This window comes from Schistocerca piceifrons, chromosome 1 (genome assembly GCF_021461385.2).
Source record: "Schistocerca piceifrons isolate TAMUIC-IGC-003096 chromosome 1, iqSchPice1.1, whole genome shotgun sequence".
NCBI lineage: Eukaryota > Metazoa > Arthropoda > Insecta > Orthoptera > Acrididae > Schistocerca > Schistocerca piceifrons.
The window spans coordinates 657,193,427-657,214,487 of record NC_060138.1 but is presented as its reverse complement, the minus strand read 5'-3'; the positions used below and the strand labels follow the sequence as shown (position 1 = coordinate 657,214,487).

The window sequence follows — 21,061 nt, the reverse complement described above, 5'->3', positions numbered from 1 at the left end:
GCATACGTATTGCATGCAACTGACATCCATTTGAACTTGCTTACTGTATTCGGGCGTTTGTCTGCCTCCAGAATTTTTTTACGACCACCCCTCCTCCCCCCTCTCCCGCACTTTTTCACCAGTTTGATTCAGTATCTTCACACTAGTTATTCGTCCCACCCGGTCAATGTTCAGTATTCTTTTGTAGTAACATATTTCAAAAGCTTCTGTTCTCATCTTATTTGAGCTGTTTATCTTTCATGTTTAACTTCTGTTGAAGGATAAACTCATACAAATACCTACAGATAAAGACTTTGCAACACTTGAATATATTTCGGAGTTAACAAATTTCTCTTTTTCAGACATTCTTTTCTTACTTTTGCAAGTCTGCATTTTATGTCCTCTGTACTTTGGCCATCATCAGTTATTTTTCTGATAAAATAGCGTTCATCTGCTGCTTTTAGTGTCTCATTTCCTAGTATAATTTCTGTAGAATCTCTTAATTTAATTCGACTACATTCCATTGCCCTTGTTTTACTTTTGTTGCTGTTCATGTTATAACCTCTTTTCAAGACCTTGTAAATTTCATTCCATCGTTCGTCTATGCCCTTGCACCGTCTCTGACAAAATTACGGAACACATCGACAATAATCTCGGCGAAGGTTTGACGTATCGTTTCCTGGTTGCCAAGGGAATCTGAGCGTGTAGAAACTTATGTAGTTTTGCATTTTTATCCTGTTTTTGGGGCCAAGACAATTAAACACCGATGTCATTTTGCTTTTTGTGCTGTTTTTGGCCCCCAGGACAACTAAAACGGATTTTTTCCATACGATGTGGTACTACCTTGCCGAGGTGGATGGGCTTACTTAAATAACAGTGCCACTACTGTTGACAGCCGAACTTGTGCAGTCATGCACATTGAACAGTACGGATGGTGTATCTGACAACTCAAACCACAGCCGTCCTATTGCGATTCAGCTGTCATTTGTAGCGGACCTCATTTACGTTGAGACGCTTACAGCGACAATTATTGGTAAAGTGTTCGTTAAAGTTTTTTGGTTCCATGGCGTTTCCCCCTGCGTCAATACGCTGCCGTTCAAAGTTGACGTCATTCTGACTAGTAGTTCTCTTCTTACAACGTTTCGAAACTAAAACTTTAATTATGGTCACCCTGTGTATTCGCATTATGGTTCCCAGATATGTTTGTCGGTCAGTCTGCGTCGAAAGTACTTTAAAATATAATCTGAATAAAAATCTCATACTTTGTGTGCCAGAAAATGCCTGAAAGACCGTAACTGTTTGAACTATGAAAGCAGTTCACGTAGCAACTGTCGATCTGTTCTACACGTTATGAGTTTCATACACCACATATCAACTGTGGAGCAGCACGTAGCGGAAACATTTCATTGTGCATTATGTAATCTTACATTTACCACTTACCGTGGAGCTGGCTATTGCTGCAGCCGTGGTGGTTGTGACTGCGCTTGTGGTTGTCGTTGTGGTCATGGAGTCAGATGGAGAAGTGTCCGGTGATGTCGACTGCGACGGCGGAGGCGTGGGTGGCGGGGGCGTGCTGGGGGGCGACGGGGGAGGCGTCTCTGCGGGGAGCACTCCGGGGACCAGGGCCTGCGCCATCACGCCTGCAACAGGGAGCGAACGTTCAGCGTCACGACGACGATGCAGCCAAGCCGTGTCTCTGTTGGTTGTTCTGCACTTTATCTAAATTGTTTCAGGTGTCCATGAGACACGGTATCACGGTCATCCAGTCAAGATATTATGTCGTAATGCTTAGCGCGCTATTTTACGAGGGCCATTTACTAAATAATGTAACATATGTTTTTCTAGGCCAGTTTCAGTTGAAATAATGCTGATTTTTTTGTTGGACGTTGTGAAATATTCCCGCTTCAGCCCTTACAGTTTCATGAAGTTCCGATAGGTGGCCGTGCTATACGCAGCCTTCAAAACGGCGTCTGTAACGGAGATGTGTTCGAAGCAGAGAGCCGTCATTGAGTTCAAAATGGTTCAAATGGCTCTAAGCACTATGGGACTTAACATCTAAGGTCAACAGTCCCATAGAACTTAGAACTACTTAAACGTATCGAACCTAAGGACATCAAGCACATCCATGCCAGAGGCAAGAATCGAACCTGCGACCGTGGCAGCCGCGTGGTTCCGGACTGAAGCGCCTAGAACCCCCGGCCACAGCGGCCGGCTGTCATTGAGTTCCTTTTGTCGGGAAACCAGAGCATCGCAGATATTAATAGGTGCTTGCAGAATGTGTACGGTGACCTGGCAGTGAAGAAAAGCACGGTGGAATCGTTGGGCGAGTCGTCAGTCATTGTCGTAACAAGATCGTCCAAACCTGTCCCATCTCCCGTGTGCCGGCCGGCCGGCTGCACCAGCTGTAACTCTTGTAGTGTTGGAACGTGCGGACACACTCATTCGAGGTGATCGACGGATCACCATCAAACTCGTCGCTGCTTAACTGGACGTCTCTGTCGGTACTGCTGACACACTCGTCCGCCAATTGGGTATTCAAAGATGTGCCGCCACAAAAATGCAAACGAACTTCCGATTCTGCATGACAACGCAAGGCCTCACATAAGTCTGCACACCCAAGAGGAGCTCACGGAACTTCATTGGACTGTTCTTCCTCATCCTCCCTACAGCCTGGATCTAGCGCCTTCTGACTTCCATCTGTTCCGTCCAATGAAGGATGCACTCTGCGGAAAGCAGTACGTGAATGATGGGGAGCCTATTTATGCAGCAGGACGCTAGCACCAACGTCAACCTGTAGAGTGGTACCGTATGGGCATACAGGTGATCCCAGTAAGGTGACGTAAGGCCGTCGCAATAAACGGAGACTGTGTTGAAAAATAGGGTTTTGTAGCCGAAAGAGTTGAGAGTAATATGATGAATTGGAATTCTGAAAAAAAATGTGTTGCATTACCTGTACGTTGTATGTTAACCGGTGACCTAGAAACGAAGGAGAGGCTCCGTCCTCGCCGCAGCTGCAGTGGTCCACGACCCCACAATGACTACCGCAGTCCATTTCCGCCTCCCCGGGGTTCGGCCCCCGGGGGACCTCCGCAAGGAACGTCTCACACCAAACGAGTGTAAAGTGTAACCCCCATGTTTGCGTGGTAGAGTAATGGTGGTGTACGCGTACTTTGAGAACTTGTTTGCGCAGCAATCGCCGACATAGTGCAGCTGTGGCGGAATAAGGGGAACCAGCCCGCATTCGCCGAGGCAGATGGAAAACTGCCTAAAAACCATCCACAGACTGGCCGGCTCACCGGACCTCGACACAAGTCCGCTGGGCGGATTCGTGCCGGGGACCGGGCGCTCCTTCCCGCTCCGGAGTTGCATTACTTACTGAACGCCCCTGATACAATAGAGAAATTACGAATAGGCGTCATCGTCTTTCGCTTTGCGTTTCTAGCCCATGGAATACACAAATACAGTAATCAGTACTCTTGTTGGTAGTCTATGTCATTGTATCACATACTTATAATTTGAAGTCGTCTTTGAGAATTCGCATACGACAGGATTCATCAGGTTTTCCAAAAATATGGTAATAATATTATCTGGCACTGTTTGCTGTGTTTGGCACCAAGACATGCAATCTATCTAATAGTTTGTCATACTTCTGTTGAACAAGCTCCGTAACGTACGTCAGTGTGACTCCACGATCTCTGGGAGTAGTCTGATGACGTCAAAAGTCTACCGTTACGGGGTTAAACCCCCACCTCCGATTCTTAAGGACTGGACACACAAGTATAACAGAGCTTCACACCGCTAATTACTTTAAAAAGGCGTTAATGTGATAGACATGTAAGCGAGAAATATTTTAGAAATTTTTTGAAATTATATTTGTAGTTTACTAGATGGTCCTGACTGCTTTCGTTCTCGGCCACTGGATGACTACTATGGGAAATTTGCGCTCCGTTTTAAGCAAAAGCTACTTTTTCACTCATCGCAACGTTTATGAAGCCGTATCTCCTGATGTAATTTTGCAGGCACGTTCGGAGGTATATAGGGATATTTTCTGCAAAGTGTGTCGCGGATCGAGCGAACAGTAAAGAAGTAATAAATTAAAAGTTATGCCTGATGCTAAAATTTTACTGCATTAACAGCGAAAATATGGTAAGCGGTAAACCGTTTTCTTTTCGTCATTTTATTAGGGTTGGAGGGTGGGGGTGTCAGCGAGGACAAGTTTCATGAAAGTTTGAAATTATGATTGTGTAAAATTTGCTGGATGTCAGTAAGTGTCCTCGTTCTCAAATACTGGATGAATATAGTCTGAGGAAATTGTGGGCCGTGAGTTACGGTGCCTTAAGACATGTAGGCAATTTCTATCTCTAATACTTGTCTTATTGTGTTGAAGCTTTAACCGAAGATTATAGCTCTTTTAACGAGTAGATTATGGCAGGATTTGAAATTTTTAAGTTCGACACACATCTGGTATCGTGCTGCGTGAAGCGGATTAGTCGTTTACGAATATAGATGTGGCGGCGTGTGTCTTACGCTTTACGGGCAGGTTCTATCACAAGAATGTCTACTCGCATTTTACCAAGACCAGGAACAGATTAAGACGACGGATTGCAACATGGTTTAAGTACGCAAGGCAACGGCTTTACCGCAGTAGTAATACCGGTTCCAGTCAGCTTATCGAAGTTAAGCGCCGTGGGGCTTGGCTAGCTCTTAGATGGGTGACCGTTCCGGTCTGCCAAGTGCTGTTGGCAAGCGAAGTGCACTCAGCCTTTGTGAGGCGAATACAGATGCTACTTGACTAAGAAGTATTGGCTCCGGTCACGAAAACTGAGGACGGTCGGGAGAGCGATGTGCTCACAACAGGCCTCTCGATATAGGAATCCAGTGAGACCTATCGGCTGAAGTTGGCACAGAGGTCGGTCGGTACGTATGCAGGAACGCTAGAAAGGGTTTCTAAGTAACATGGTAACTTCCCGTTTATTTCCATAGTGTCAAAGGTAAACGTAAATGTCGTGTGACTAGGGCCTCCCGCCGGGTAGACCGTTCGCCGGGTGCAAGTCTTTCGATAGGACGCCACTTCGGCGACTTGCGCGTCGATGGGGATGAAATAATGATGATTAGGACAACACCAAAACCCAATCCCTGAGCGGAGAAAATCTCCGACTCAGCCGGGAATCGAACCCGGGCCCTTAGGATTGACATTCTGTCGCGCTGACCGTCAACTACCGGAGGCGGACATGTCAAAGGTTATACATAAGATTTGTTTTTGAGTCCGTATCAAACAATGGCCCATACCAGTGACTATTGCGGCCAGCATAATGGTCGAAATAAAATATACCGGATAGTTAAAGTACAGTTACCCCCAGAGGTCCAGTGTGGACTGTAATTATCGTATGGCAGCAAAACTTGGTAGATATCCTAATGCGTTAATGTGGAACCGATTTACTCTCAATAAAAGTTAGTTCCAATTTTGGCCACCTGATGCAAATCTGGCCCTGTGAATGCAAGAGAGACGTGTAGAAATGTTTTCATACGTATTGGATTACGTATTGGGACGTGGGCAGAAAAGGTGAAACGCGTGAGAAGGTTGTAACAGCCACTTACACAATTTGTTCAGTATTAACACTGGAGACGTCGACGTGATACGGCATCCTCAAACCGATGTGTCCAACAGCTGCTCGCAACAGTGCAGGTGGAGCTGAGCAAAGTGTTCCTGTACACCGGCCTTTATATCAAGTAGAGACCGAAAGTGTCTTTTGTGAAAGCTTCCTTTGAGATATACCCAGAACCAAAAGACTGCATCAGGAAAACCTCTGGAGATAACACGTTCGTGGAATTTCTGTTGGTCTATTGTGAACGCTGGACGGCGTATGGTCAAATATTTGCCAAGGAAATCGCGAAACAGCAGGGCGTTTTGAGAAGCTATTTTATTTTATTTTTACAATTATTTTAGGCACTTCGATACGCCATCTTCAGGCCGCATATGCACTTCATGTACAGACATTCAAATTTATCGATATTGGTGTACTGGAGCCATCAGTATATGGACACAGTGAATTCGTTATTCGAGTGCTTCCATCGAAGACTTGACAACAATTGAGCCTCGGACTACAGGAACCACATGTTGTACAAGGAGCTCTCGATAACGCACGGACTTAACTGTGTACCTGACAGTCCCTATGGAGGTATATTCTTCAAAGACGAACGGACTGAGAATAAAGGTGCTTGTAAATCCACATCACACAGTCACAAACGGCGAGTGCGATGGCTCTTCGTGCACAACACGTGGTCTACTATTACCCCGTCCGTCCCCAGTAGCTGAGTGGTCAGCGCGACAGAACGTCAATCCTAAGGGCCCGGGTTCGATTCCCAGCTGGGTCGGAGATTTTCTCCTCTCAGTGACGGGGTGTTGTGTTATCCTAATCATCATCATTTATCCCCATCGACACGCAAGTCGCCGAAGTGGCGTCACATCGAAAGACTTGCACCCGGCGAACGGTCTACCCGACGGGAGGCCCTAGTCACACGACATTTACCATTACCCGAAATACAGCAGTTCTGTATACTCTCTGCATCCTATAGTGTAAAATGTTCATCGTTACTCCGCAGAATACTGCCCGGTCACATGTCATTAACTTCGATTCGTGCCAGAAACTGAATAATAAATACAGAACGTTGCTGCAGATGATGAGGTTCCAGTTTCTACATTTAAGGGTACCAGTATAAAATAAACCGCAAAACTTTCCGTGCTGTTGACCATGGGACGGACAATTTTCGTGACACTGCGCAAGCACTAGCATTACCCGTAGAACGTGCTAGATGGACAATTACAGTAACTGCAACCTCATCAGTATCTTCCAACGGGATTGGACGCCTTTCTCTTCCAAGTGATTTGAATTTTATTACCATCTTCTTTACATCAATTAATGATATCTGGCCTCTTCTCAGACTTTTCGCTGCTGATACTCTCTCAATTCAGCATTGTAATTGCTGTCGTTCACATATAACAGTTTTACTAACAGTGCACCGGCTCTCGTATCGATAGGCATACTATTCACTCGCGTCACGCTTTGTCAAATGACAGGTGGATATCATACCGTCATGCAAGCAGTGTAAAGCTCCAGATTTGCACCTGGTGGCCACAATTCGAACTCCAGTGTAAGTCGGTTCCGCGTTAGCATATTTGCCAAGTTTCTCTGGCATGCGATGATTACAGCCCACGCTGCATCTCTGTGAATAGCTGCACTTTAATTATAACCGCCTGGTAAAGACTATACAGATTACAGTTAATACCAAACCCCTCGGTGAAGAACAATCTCACAAATCTGCGATATCTGCAACGCACTTTAGTGAGCAACGGTAAACTGTTCTTAGCAATTGACATCGGGTAATGGGCGCCATTTGCTCGGGTCAACCTCCTGCGTCATATCCCACTCTTGAGTATGAGTAGAGGTGGTAAGAAGCTACGGAGCCGCCGCGTAGTCTGGTGTTGTGGTTTGGTGAACGGCACGCCAGCTAGCTGAGGTCCCGCCATCTCGCCGGAGAAAGTGGTCGTCCGTGGCCTTGTTCCGCGCAGCCGGACTGGGGACGATGGCCGGGTCGCCGCGCTGCCAATACTCAGCCGGACTCCACTGCCGCGCTCTTATCGACGAGCTCGTGTTCCCACTGGCATACACATGGAGCAGTTAAAACCGATATTTTGGAATGGAAACTTTTAGAGTCAATTCCCAGGCGTCCTCTAAATAAAAAAAAATAAAAATAAAAAAAGAGGAAAGAAAGAAGCAAGAAGTTCTGATCTATCGAGTGAGTTAAGGGAAACACGGGAAATCTACAAGCGGGCTGTTGTTTGGACATTTGAGTCGTGGTCGTTCCGAATGTGAATTCAGGGTCGTGACCACTGCACCAATTCTACCGATATGAATACTACCAAATCGTTCGCCTCATATTAATAAGGCCTTGACCGCTTATACCAGAGCTGGATGAAAATATGGAAACATTGGAGGTATGAACTAAACAACGCCTTCAGTCACAACTTTTTCATGTTTTACTAACTACACGATGCATTTCGGACCCTGTGGGTCCATCGTCAGGTGTACTTTGTCTGAATACATGTTTTATTTCTTCTCCTAAACGAGGTGAAATGCATATTCCTGTCACGAAAAGATTTAACATTAAACCTTGTCATGGCAGGAATATTAATTTTACCTCATTCAGGAGAAGAAATACAACATGTATTAAGACAAAGTACACCTGACCATGGACCCACAGGGTCCGAAATGCATCATGTAGTTAATAAACACGAAAAAGTTGTGACTGAAAGCGATGTTTAATTCATACCTCCAATGTTTTGAATACAGTCACGTTTAAGCTGCAAAATATGGATAAAATTAAAAAGAAAATATGGAAATACTGTGAGAAGTGCGTGCTTGAACACAAATTTGGATGCTAGCCAAGCCTCCACGTTGCGCTGTTGTATTTAACAACGATCGGTTCCTGTGTAATGTTCTCAACATGTTGCAACTGCCAGTCGCGGTCAGAACGGCGTTCTGTGTAGTTGTAGCCAAGTATGTCGGGGCTAAGCAAACTCGAACGTGGGCAAATTGTTGGTGCTCATATCGCACCGCGGTAAGAAAAGTGACAAGTCAAAACACGGCAGTTTTTAGTTTGTCACTGGAAAATACGTTTGAAGTGTCCCAACGTGCACGAAAAACGCCACTTCTCTATCGCGCAATGTGTCCACTTCAGGGCAGTTGTGGATCAGTTTCGTTGCAGGCTATTTCTTGAGTCATCGCAGCAAAGAACAGTGTCACTACAGTGTTGCTACTGACAGGTTGCGTAGTTCATTCACGAATAGCGGCACATTGTGGGTTGTAGCACCTTTTATGCACAAGGTAAGTTGCATGTAATTTTTAATGTGGTTTATACAATGTCTGTATGTACCCGGGACTGTATTTTACCGGTACTTTACAACGTCTGTCAGACATGCATGCATGTCTGAAGGAACAGATACTGTTTTGACGATTAAAGCTGTTCCAAATATTACGAAGTTTTGTGGGTTGCAACGTACAACAAAGAAATAGAAATTTCTGATGTAAAGAAAATTCGTATTGAATCCTTTTTCTCGGCGAAGAATATCCCTACGTTATATCAGCTCATTTATGATTCTATGTTTCCATAAGGTGTACTCCTTAAATTGTACCTAACTGATGTTCTTTAATAAACTGGGGTGAAAAAGTGGCAAAGTATTACATGAGGGATCATAAAAAAAAAAGTTTTTAGAAAAGCATGAAAGGTGGCACAACTCAAAGAACTAATCAATACTTACCTGACAGCACCTCATATTCTACGAGAACAGAACTACATGTCCATATTATTATTGTAGAGCATATAATGGAATTTAAAGAAAGCTTATACTATTTCAACACAAGTTTTATAGAACACTGTAGGTCGATTTTTCTGAAGTATTGCATTTTTAAGTTGTGTCGCCGTTCTTGGTGCCGAGTGATATCGTGGGTGCTTCCGTAAGCAAGGCAGCCGAAGTGTTTGGTATTTCAAGAGGGCCGATATTGAATATTTATATCGCATACATGGAAAGAATCACCCTCTAACGTCATCTCGGACGTGACACAACAAAAGGACTATAGCTGCAAAAGTGGCTACGATTCTGACTGATGCAGTCGTCAACCCTGGCAGTACCAAAATAGCATGAAGGGAGTTCCAGAAGCAAGGGATTTCAGGGCGAGCTGGAATTTCAAAACTACGCTTCAGTGATGCAAATGTCCGTAACACGAAAACGTTGTGCCGAAGCCATAAAACCTGGACTACGGAGCAATGGAAGAATGTCGTTTGGACGGATGAGTCTTGTTGCGGAGTGTTTCCAACTTCTGGTCGACTTTACGTCCCAAGAATGAAATATGGCGGGGCTTCGGTGATGATTTGGGCAGCCATATCATGGTATTCCATGAGCCCCACGGTTACTCTGCCAAGGTCTATGTGACCACTTTGGCTGCTCATGTCAGTCCCATAGCACAATGTTTGTTCCCCTATGGGGAGGCTTCAGTCCAAGACGACAGGGCCGCTGATCATAAAGCTTGGTATTCCGGGACTTGTCTTGCGGGTACGAGGGTGAATTATCGCACTCCTCTGGTCACCACAGTCAGCAAATCTCAATATTTTTGAGCCTTTGTGGTTTGCGTTGGAGAGAAGGACGTGTGATCGCTATCCGCCTCCATCATCGTTAACTGAACTTGCCACTATTTTGCGGGAAGAACGGTATGAGATTCCCTTGAAAACCTTACAGGATCTGTATTTGTCCAACGAGACACGACTGGAAGCTGCTCTGAATGTCAATGGTTTTCCTACGCTATTGAGCGCAGTAATGTGTCCTGTATTGGGTGTTTACATATTTTCGTCCACCCACTGTACTTCAGTCTCCTGTTATTAAAATCAAGATTAATTGTGGAAATAACAGTATTGTCATTTGTAGCGGAAAACATACATTTACAGACATAAATAGACGTGGCTATTTTTACTTATTTTATCTTCGAATGTAGCCTGTTGACGTGTATTCCTATGGTTTCCAGTGACCCTGTACTGACAGATTTACTGGTGGTTTTAAAATATTTTTATGCAGGTCATCCGAAAAGATCTTTTTTTAGGAACGTCTTCATCGTTACTAGTCGCTTCTTTTAGAGGCTGCCGGCCGTGGTGGCCGTGCGGTTCTAGGCGCTTCAGTCCGGAACCAAGCGACTGCTACGGTCGCAGGTTCGAATCCTGCCTCGGGCATGGATGTGTGTGATGTCCTTAGGTTAGTTAGGTTTAAGTAGTTCTAAGTTCTAAGGGACTGACGATGTCAGATGTTAAGTCCCATGGTGCTCAGAGCCATTTGAGCCATTTTTTAGAGGCTAGTTTCGGAAACTATTTTCCTTGCGAAGAATTCAGTCCGCTAGCATCAATCTATGTGTGTCCACGGGCATATCCACCAGAGGTCGTAGAGTTTGTTTTTCGTATAACACGGGGTTGAAAAGTCTTAAATATAAGAGCGTAGGCTATCGTTGCCACAGTCCATTTCAATAAAAGTCTTCTGGATGCGTGACGGCGTCATGATGAGACAAATCTGTCGGCGTTGCGACTACTATTGCAGGCAGCTTTCATCAGGTAGCCAAAACATCGGTCGTTTTATAGCATCAGGACGCGGTCATACACTTAGAAGCATTTTACTGAACAAAGTCTTAAATATTTGACTAACTTGCAGAGTTTACTGACGCAATCCTTGTGATGAGGTGCGCAACGGAAGTGTAACGATAAAGAAACAGCTGCATGTATTCGTAATCTAAACTTGATTAGGGAAGCATTCTGTCAGCTTCTGTCATCTGAGATTAACAAAAAATGTGCAAAACCTGTGTAATTCTCTGGCGACTACACCCGCCGTTTCACTGCTCACATTACTGTTTCCATGGTCCAAGGGGGGGAGGGGGGGGATTTATGTTTATGTACTGGGTTCGAATCCAGGGGATAGTCTATGATTTTTCCTTATGTAGTATCTGTGGAACGAGGTCAGCTCAGCCCTGTGATGTACATTGAGAGGTTGCTTGATGTGCTTTGAGACACAGTTCGCCACAGAAGTGACGTCGAGTAGTAAGAGTTGCCCTCGCTGCCATCCGTAGCGGTTGTAAGAAATAGCGACTCGTAGAAGAACTAAACAGAACTTTCTGAGCCACAACAATTACAGTGCTGTAATTTTATTCTTGCTGGAGGAAAGTTATGGTGGAATCATGTTTTTGAAAGCTGTTTGTCAATTTCAACTATGATTATCAATAAATACTACGCACTTAATTATACACGATGAGTTTCGAGAGATCAAGTTCCATCATCAGGTAAAATACATAAAATAAGAAATAATAATCACACAAAATAAAGGAAAACCAGGAATATCAGTCCTGTCACACCATCAAATTTACACCAAACAACTTACGATGTTAACGTGGTATGATTACCGATATGTGCACTATTGGCTCCGTGATCTGATCAATGATACCAAACTATGCATTCGGATAAAATAAATTTACGATGTCGGCGTTCGACATTGGCTGGAGCTCTGGTATTCGGCCTCCTTGTTGTGCAGGATCATGGACCAGTACAGCTAGTCACATAGGCCAGTGATCGTGACAGAGTCGTCGCTCGGTTCCTGCATTTACGTTCAAGACAGTGCGTATAACTACGCCAGCTGGCATACAAATATGCAGTAATTGTTATTTCTAATAAGATAACATCAGCAGAAGGAGCAGACAAAAAAAGAATAGAAAATAAATTGTATAGGAAGGATTTACATCTCAGGATAACATTTTTGTAAAAAAATAGATGAGTTTGCCTATAAACTGCGGAATGTGGTAATGCGCATAAATCAGCATTCTTACACACCGCTGAAATTAATTTTTACCTGTCACTGCCATCTAACAAATTACAAAGCAAGACATTTAAATATAGAAGACAATTACGAGTTCAACAGCACAGCTTTTGCGTCTACCAGTACCCACATTCAGAGATATGTCACCGTACCCCGTCAGTGATAGTCGCATTCTATCTCTTATAGCCGAGTGAGGTGACGCTTTCTTTCATAAGGCACAGCCGATTTTTTTCCCCGTCCTTGAATTGTTCCGAGCTTGTGCTCCGTATTCAACAACCACTGAGTCGACGGGACGTTAAAACCTAATCTATCTTCCTTCCTTCCTTCCTTCTTTCTTCTATACTGTCCAGTCACATTGTCTTCATTAACCAATTATAGCAACACAAGCTCGCATTATGAGTAGTAATCGGAATAACTTAGCTACAAAGTTTCAGAAGCCTTCCTTAACATACCACGCAATGCGCACATTACAACTCTGTTGTGGACTGGGGGCGTCCACTTTGATGAAATCTCGCTGCCACTGAAAGGGACTAATATAGGAGTCCTGGTAGGACGGATGCCCTGGTCTTACGGCAGCATACACACGAAGAACGTAACACAGAATAGTGAATGGTATATTATTCAACTTTGATAACGCTGGTTACAGCAATTTTAGAATGCAGGTTTAGCCTATCTGTCCTGCGTTGACTATAGTACCATGAACGCAAACTAAATAATGTTCTCTGAATTGAAATCGGACGAAAACTAATCTTCTGTCTTGGTGTACTATTCTAAGAACAGTTCCAAACTAACAGTACTCACAGTCAATAAAATTCTTCTGGGTTTGAGGCCCATTGTCAACTATAAAATTCCGTCGTTTCGCCGACTATTGCAAGACGCCTTCCTCAGGTAGTTATGCTAACTGCAGTTAGCAGTACACCCTGAGGAAGGCGTCTTGCAATAGTCGCCGAAACGTCGGAATTTTGTAGTTGATAATGCGGCCTCAAACCCAGAAAAATTTTATCGACTGTGACAACGGCCGCGGAAGCCTACGTTTACATTTAACAGTACTCAGTTAAAACTCAAGGCAGGCGGTCTCTGTCCATACACGAATAATTCTATTCACTGGTTTGTTTCTACTGAAGACTAACCACTGTCTGTCTACCGGCCACTGTTTCTATTTCACTCTACGTCTATGAGACAAAGACACGAGGAACGTTCTGCAGGAACTCCCTAGCAAGACTCGGACTGACTTGCAACTGACAACTCGTGCGCGTGCACGGTTACTTAAGCGCGCGTCTTTCTTCCTGGTGGCGCTGCCGCACCAGGGGGTGTGATCCTCGCGGGTTGCTTAATTGGTCTTCGCGCAGTGATGTTCCGGCTGCGGACGGACGTCCACGTTACTTCTGGCACCAACTGTCGCAAACTCTTCTTGTGTGGTAACCCAGTACACCACGAACTCTATTGCCAAACAACTGTCGCCAATGCCCGCAACTTGATGGTGTGTCAAAGAGAAAAAAGACATGTGGAAACATATCGACTTTAAACGTACTCCAATACACAAATCTTAAAAGTACACAGTGAAATACTCGTATGTATATTGAAGTGAGATAAGTTATGGCATAGCGATATGCACATATACAGATAGCGGTAGTATCGTGTACTCAAGGTATAAAAGGGCAGTGCATTGATGGAGCTTCGTGTGTACCCTGGTGATTCATGTGGAAAGGGTTGCGACGTGATTATGGCCGCACGACAGGAATTAACAGACTTTGATGATAGCTCAATGGCAGTTGGAGCTAGACGCATGGCACATTCCATTTCGGAAACCGTTAGGGAATTCGATATTCCGAGATCCGTAGTGTCAGGAGTGTGCTGAGAATATCAAATTTCAGGCATTACCTGTCAGCACGGACAACGCAGTGGCCGAAGGCCTTCACTCAACGACCGAGAAAAAAAAATGGTTCAAATGGCTCTCAGCACTATGGGATTTAACATCTGTGGTAATAAAAAATGGAAATGTCGTGTGGTTAGGGCCTCCCGTCGGGTAGACCGTTCGCCTGGTGCAGGTCTTTCGATTTGACGCCACTTCGGCGACCTCCGCGTCGATGGGGATGAAATGATGATGATTAGGACAACACAACACCCAGTCCCTGAGCGGAGAAAATTTCCGACCCAGCCGGGAATCCAACCCGGGCCCTTAGGATTGACAGTCTGTCACGCTGACCACTCAGCTACCGGGGCGGACAACATCTGTGGTCATCAGTCCCCTAGAACTTGGAACTACTTAAACCTAACCAACCGAAGGACATCACACACATCCATGCCCGAGGCAGGATTCGAACCTGCGACCGTAGCGGTCACGCGGTTCCAGACTGAAGCGCATAGAACCGCACGGCCACCACGACCGGCCCAACGGCCGAGAGCAGTGGCGTTTGCTTAGAGTTGTCAGTGTTAACAGACAAGCAAGATTGCTCGAAGTAACCGCAGAAATCAATGTGGGACGTACGACGAACGTATCCATTAGTTCAGTGCGGCGAAATTAGGGATTAATGGGTTATGGCAGCGGACGACCGACGCGAGTGGCTTTTGCTAACAGCACTACATCGTCTGAAGCGCCTCTCCTCGGCTCGTCACCATATCGGTTAGACCCTAGACGACTGGAAGACTGTGGCCTGGTTAGACGAGTCCCGATTTCTGCCGGTAGGGTTCGAGGATGGCGCAGACCCCACCTAGCCATGGACCCAAGTTGTCTACAAGGCACAGTGCAAGCTGGTGGTGGCTATATAATGGTGTGGGCTGTATTTATATGGAACGAACTGGGTCTCCTGGCCCAACTTAACTATTGACTGGAAATACCTATGTTCAGCTATTTGGAGACCATCTGCAGGGCATGGATGTGTGTGATGTCCTTAGGTTGATTAGGTTCAAGTAGTTCTAAGTTCTAGGGGACTGAATACCTTAGCAGTTAAGTCCCATAGTGCTCAGAGCCATTTGAACCATCTGCAGTCATTCATGGACCTCATGTTCCAGAACAACATTGCGCCATGTAACTGGGCAACAGTTGTTTGCGATTGGTTCGAAGAACATTCCGGACAATTCAAGCGAATGATTTAGTCACCCACATCGTCCGACATGAATCCCATCGAACACTAAAGGGACATTATCAAGAGGTCAGTTCATACACAAAATCCTGCAGCGGCAACACTTCCGCTATTATGGACGGATATAGAGGCAGCATGGCTCAGTGTTTCTGCAGGAGATTTCCAATGACTTGCTGAGTCCATGCCACGTCGAGCTGCTGCACTATGCCGGGCAAAAGGAGGTCCGACACGATATTAGGAGGTATCCCATGACTTGGCACTCAGTGTATACTGTCCTTGTGCGTCGACGATGGACCGATGGAGTATTATTCTGCACAAAAACTGTTGACCCTAGAGTAAATCGCGTAGTTAAATTGAAGGAAGAAGGAAGATCGGTGTTTAACGTCTTGTCGACGGCATGGTGATTAATAACAAGAAGTACGACTGGGAAAGGATAGCAAATGAAATTGGCTGTGAACTTTGCAGAAAAAAACCATTTCATCATACATCTTCACAGAAATAACGGAAAACCTAAATTTGAATGTACGGACTGGAATTTTAACCAGCATCCTCGCAAATGCGAAATCAGTTGAAATATTGCAAGGAGCTGCCTCCTCCCCCTCCCCCTTCCTAATCAGTATGGATCTTTGCCAGTAGTATATGTAAGATGTGTAAGGTGGACTGTGTTTGAAGTCGATGTGTTTCGACATTGATTTTTTGTTCCTTGACACCCTATCAGGGTGCGTGTGTTCTTGACTGCTACTTGAAAATAGAGTTGAAGTGTGACCATTGCGTGGTCTATAGAGGAAATTTTTTGTCAGAAATTTTGTAGTTAAATTATTCTGATTACAAATCTGATTCACATTATGAAAAAAGTGAATGTGTGTTGCTATAAGTGGTTAATGAATTTATGTACAGTAGTGAAATCTAGACTTGTGGTCATGTATGTCACATGGCAGCACATGCAAAGGGGCTGGTGAATGAATGTGTGATATAAGTGTGGAAAGCACTTTAAACTGTAAAAATTCACAAGTACGGAGAAAAAACTGAGTCGTGCGCGTGTTAAGAGTCTCATGAAACTTCTCTGCACGTCGGGTTGACCGGCGAGTCACGAGAGGGCGCGGAGTTGCTCGGAGAATTCACTTAACTGTGTGCACGCCTCTTCAGGGTCTCAACGTTTGTCTGTAGTTCGGGTAGAGAAGCTGGGGTTGCTCACCGAGGACGGACGTCCGACTTGTGCCATCGGCGGCTGTGGAGACGGTGCGCATACGACAGCTGAATTATTTCTTCCCTCTGGATGCATGGCTGCGGGTTTGCGTCTTTGGTCTCGGCACGTGTATCATTTCTGCTGCCTTGGTTGTGGATGGGGTGGTGTCGCTACTTACCTACGGTCAAACACATGCTACAAGAAAAATGGTGAGCATCTTTGTCACGTGTAACTAAAGGATTAAAATTGCTGATGGCATTTGCAAATCCCATGTTCGTTGAGCTTTCAAACAGTAATTATATTTTAATGTCGGTTGTTGTATGGAAATCTCATTTCTGTATTAATTCATACACAGAAATTATTATTATTATTATTTTCTTGTTGAAATTATGTGCTTTCGTGTAATCTACACACACTAATCGTTATTAACAAGTTCACAAGATTCCAAGCAAAACTAACAAAAGAGCTAAAAACAAATGCACATGTTTATAAAGGGTGCTGTAACGCAATAGCTCAGACATCGATCGGTCCCTTCAGATCTGAAACAATCACAGGGCGAACATTTAAACGACGTAACCACAAATCGTACGCCAGAAGATCTTACAAATCCCTTACAACTTTTAAGTAGAAAATAGAAGTTTGCATACTTCAGCACAATAACCTTGAATTAAGAATGAAAAGAACTGTAGCAATTTACACTTCACTGCATTCACTTCAGAACTGCTACAAATTCGTCGCGCAGCTCGAACTGTCAACACAACTGGCATTGCTACGAGTATCCTACGACTTCCACATCGCTGGCAACGGGTTGTACACAATGCTGGTGACTACTTTGAAGGTCAGTAAAACTTTGAAACACGTATCTATTTTGTACGAGCTGTAAATAAATAGTTGCCACTACTGGAGTTCCAACCCTCTCATACAACGCGAACGCTGACTCTCGATGTATTTCGCGACTAAAATATTATTTACATTCAACAGAATAGATATTTGCAAGAGGTAGTCACAATGTTTCAGGTTATCATCTCGAGAAAACCAAGATGCAACACAAAACTTGATGGTGGCAGTAGACATTCTCTATACATAGTTACCCTTAACCGTGACACATTTTTCCCAACGATGTATGACTTAGCTGCGAAGTTGTTGGAGTGGTCTAATGGTTCAAATGGCTCTGAGCACTATGGAACTTAACTTCTGAGGTCGTTAGTCCCCTAGAACTTAGAACTACTTAAACCTAACTAACCTAAGGACATCACACACATCCATGCCCGAGGCAGGATTCGAACCTGCGACCGTAGCGGTCGCGCGGTTCCAGGCTGTAGCGCCTAGAACCGCTTGGCCTGGATAGGTCTACATTTTGTCTGTTCAGGGAACGTTATACCTCGAAGTCACCTCGTCATCACTTGTGAACTGCATGTCACGTAATGGTTTCTTCGTTCGAAGAAAAAGGAAGAAGTCATTGGGTGCCACGTCAGGAGATTGCGGAGGACGAGGCCAAAGATGATGGCTCAAAGAAGCAGCATGTGTGACCGCGTCCTATGTGCGGAGAGCTGCTGCGTTGACGTGGAGCAAAAACACCCCCCTTGGACACTTCCTGCTAAACTTCGTCTTTCTATCTCTTTAACAGTGAGGGCAGAGACTCGAGATGCATTTCGTGACTGAAAAAAATATGAATTTTATCGAGCAATTAGCTGTGGGAGAATTTAAGTTAATTCTCATTTATAGTTTCGTGTCAGTTTCATACTGTGAATTAAATCACTGCACATGTTCCGATCACTCTTCAGATCTAAAACGAAGTGAGACCAATTCGGTTTTTGGTACTTCATTTCCACTTTTATAATCTGCTATTTTACGTTCTTTTCCACTTTTACGCATTCATTCTCGCATTTTAACGGGAGGTTCTTTGCATTAATGACTTTTTGCTGTTTCAGTATGGGATCCTTTCTTGTTAAACCTACAACATCCCTGACACTATTCCCCCATTCCCACCCCACCCCGGCCTCCCTTGTCCTTTTTGAACACACTCAATCCCCCTCGCTAAATTTCGTAATTGTATTATTTCACGCCGTTTACGTTTTGCATACCCATTGTTCTAAGCTATTAGTGTTTCAGCGAGAATTTTTTACGTTCTATAATTTTAGAACGACTTCTCTTGTTAAACTTACGACACTTCCACCACCCTCTCCGTGCTTCCTTACTCCTCCCCCAGTCAGCCTCACTCCGTGTCCCCTTCGCCCTCCCCCCTTCCCCCTACATCTCCAACATTTAACTATTTAAAACACTGATCGTGGCTGTGAAACACAGTACTCTGATATGTGGTTCTGAGTAGACAGGACGGGTTGATGACGCAACTATTAGGTAAATTCTACACTGATGTACAGTTCTGCCCTTTTTCCTTTTCCACTTATTGTAACATGTTACATGGTACATACTTGGTCTTGCTTTGTTTTACATCTGAAGATGATCCTCAGTGATCGAAACATGTAATTAATTGAAAATGTGGTACTGATTCTCACAAGACGAATAAGTCACCTGTAGTGCAGGAGAATTCGTTAGTATGCTACTGTAAGTTTGCACCCCTACGAGCATAATCTGTTAACACCACACCAAGGCAGTCCCGGAAACAGCATCATCTTGACCGATGATGGTCTGGTCTGCACCAGTTTCAGTGGCAGTGAGTCAAAATGTTTCCAATGCTCGGTTCGTTTCAGTGGCAGTGAGTCAAAATGTTTCCACTGCTCGGTTGGTTTCACTGTCTCTGAGTCATAGTGAGACCTATAGCGGTCGTCTATGGTGATTATCCAGCTATAGAAATCATCTGGACTGACCTAAGCTGCAACATTTCCGCTGCTTCCTCGTTTCGGCATGCTTTTCAATGGATGGGAGCAGTCGCGGAACTCACCAGGCGGCGACTACGACGCATTATCACTTTTCCACCGTGACACGCCGGTTATCGGGCAACAGGGCCTCCTGTCCTCTTGCGATTGACGGTTCTTTACAAATGGTCTGTCACCATGTTCTTCGTCACTCGTATGATCACACTGAAAGCATCTGCACCACCTAACCACTGTGTTAAATGAAGACCATTGTGGCTGCACATAAATTGCGGCCGAGTTGTGCCTCTTCAACTGCAGAAGACGAATGACGGCGGAATACCCCACATTATCAGTGGTTTGCGCAATTTTCTTTTAGTTCCTCTAGCGGCGTGCTACTGTACTGTGGCTCGAAGATTTCAATGTGTATTTGGGTTGCAGACGTGTACCTTCGAACAAAAATAACATAACTTTTATTTTTTCAAGATAATGATTACAACTTTGTGACAGCTCCTCTTACGAGGGGCGTTGAATAAGTAACGCAACACATGTTTTTCTCGGCCAATTTCGGTTGAAAAAATACGATATTTGTTGTGGGACATCGTGGAATATTCTCGCTTCAGCCCCTACAGTTACGTGTCGTTCCGACAGGTGGCGCTATACGTAACCTTCAAAACTGTGTCTGTAACGGAGATGTGTTCCAAGCAGGGATCTGCCATTGGGTTTCTTTTGGCGGAAACTAGAGCATCGCAGCTATTCGTAGGTGCTTGCAGAATGTCAGCGGAGACCTGGCAGTGAACCAAACCACGGTGAGACGTTGGGTGAGGCTTCAGTCACCATCGCAAGAAGGTCGCGCAAACCTGTCCGATCTTCCGCGTGCCGGCCGGCCGCACACGACTGTGACTCCTGCATCGTTAGAACGTGAGGACACTCTCGTTCGAGGTGATAGAAGGATCACTTCACACACATCGCTGTTCAACTGGTCGTCTCTGTTGCTAGAGCTGCCTGACTCGTTCGTCACTGCTGGGGTACTCAAAGATATGTGCCCGCTGGGTTCCTCGCCGCTAAGAGAAGACCATAAGGAGCAACGAAGGTTGGTTCAAATGGCTCTGAGCACTATGGGATTTAACATCTGTGGTCATCAGTCCCCTAGAACTTAGAACTACTTAAACCTAACTAACCTAAGGACATCACACACATCCATGCCCGAGGCAGGATTCGAACCTGCGACCGTAGCGGTCTCGCGGTTCCAGACTGAAGCGCCTAGAACCGCACGGCCACACCGGCCGGCGAGCAACGAAGAGCCATCTGTACGAAATTACTTGCGCGTTATGAAGCTGCTCGTGACAATTGTGTGTCTAACTTCGTCACAGACAGTGAAACACGGTTACATCACTCCGAAGCGGAACCAAAGCGGCAATCCATGGAGTGGCGCCGCACCACCTCTCCTTCGAAGAGAAAGTTAAGAGCTGGACCCTTGGCCGGTAAAGTTATGGCGACAGTCTTCTTTGACTCTAAAGGAGTTATTCTGTTTGATGTCCATCCTCGTGGTGCAACGATCAAATAAGTGTAGTGTACCAATCTCAGGAAATTGAAGAAA

The 21,061-nt window shown here is 44.9% G+C and overlaps 1 protein-coding gene across 4 annotated transcripts in view; it reads right to left on the bottom strand.

Moving 5' to 3' along the window:
- The window catches only part of LOC124805363 (putative epidermal cell surface receptor), a 428,974-nt gene that overhangs the window by 164,297 nt on the left and 243,616 nt on the right, over positions 1-21,061 (bottom strand). For all 4 annotated transcript variants that reach the window (XM_047265922.1, XM_047265913.1, XM_047265930.1 and 1 more), the window contains exon 2: positions 1,420-1,619. In XM_047265922.1, coding sequence (XP_047121878.1) covers positions 1,420-1,619 — 200 coding nt within the window. The remainder of the gene's footprint in view (positions 1-1,419; positions 1,620-21,061) is intronic.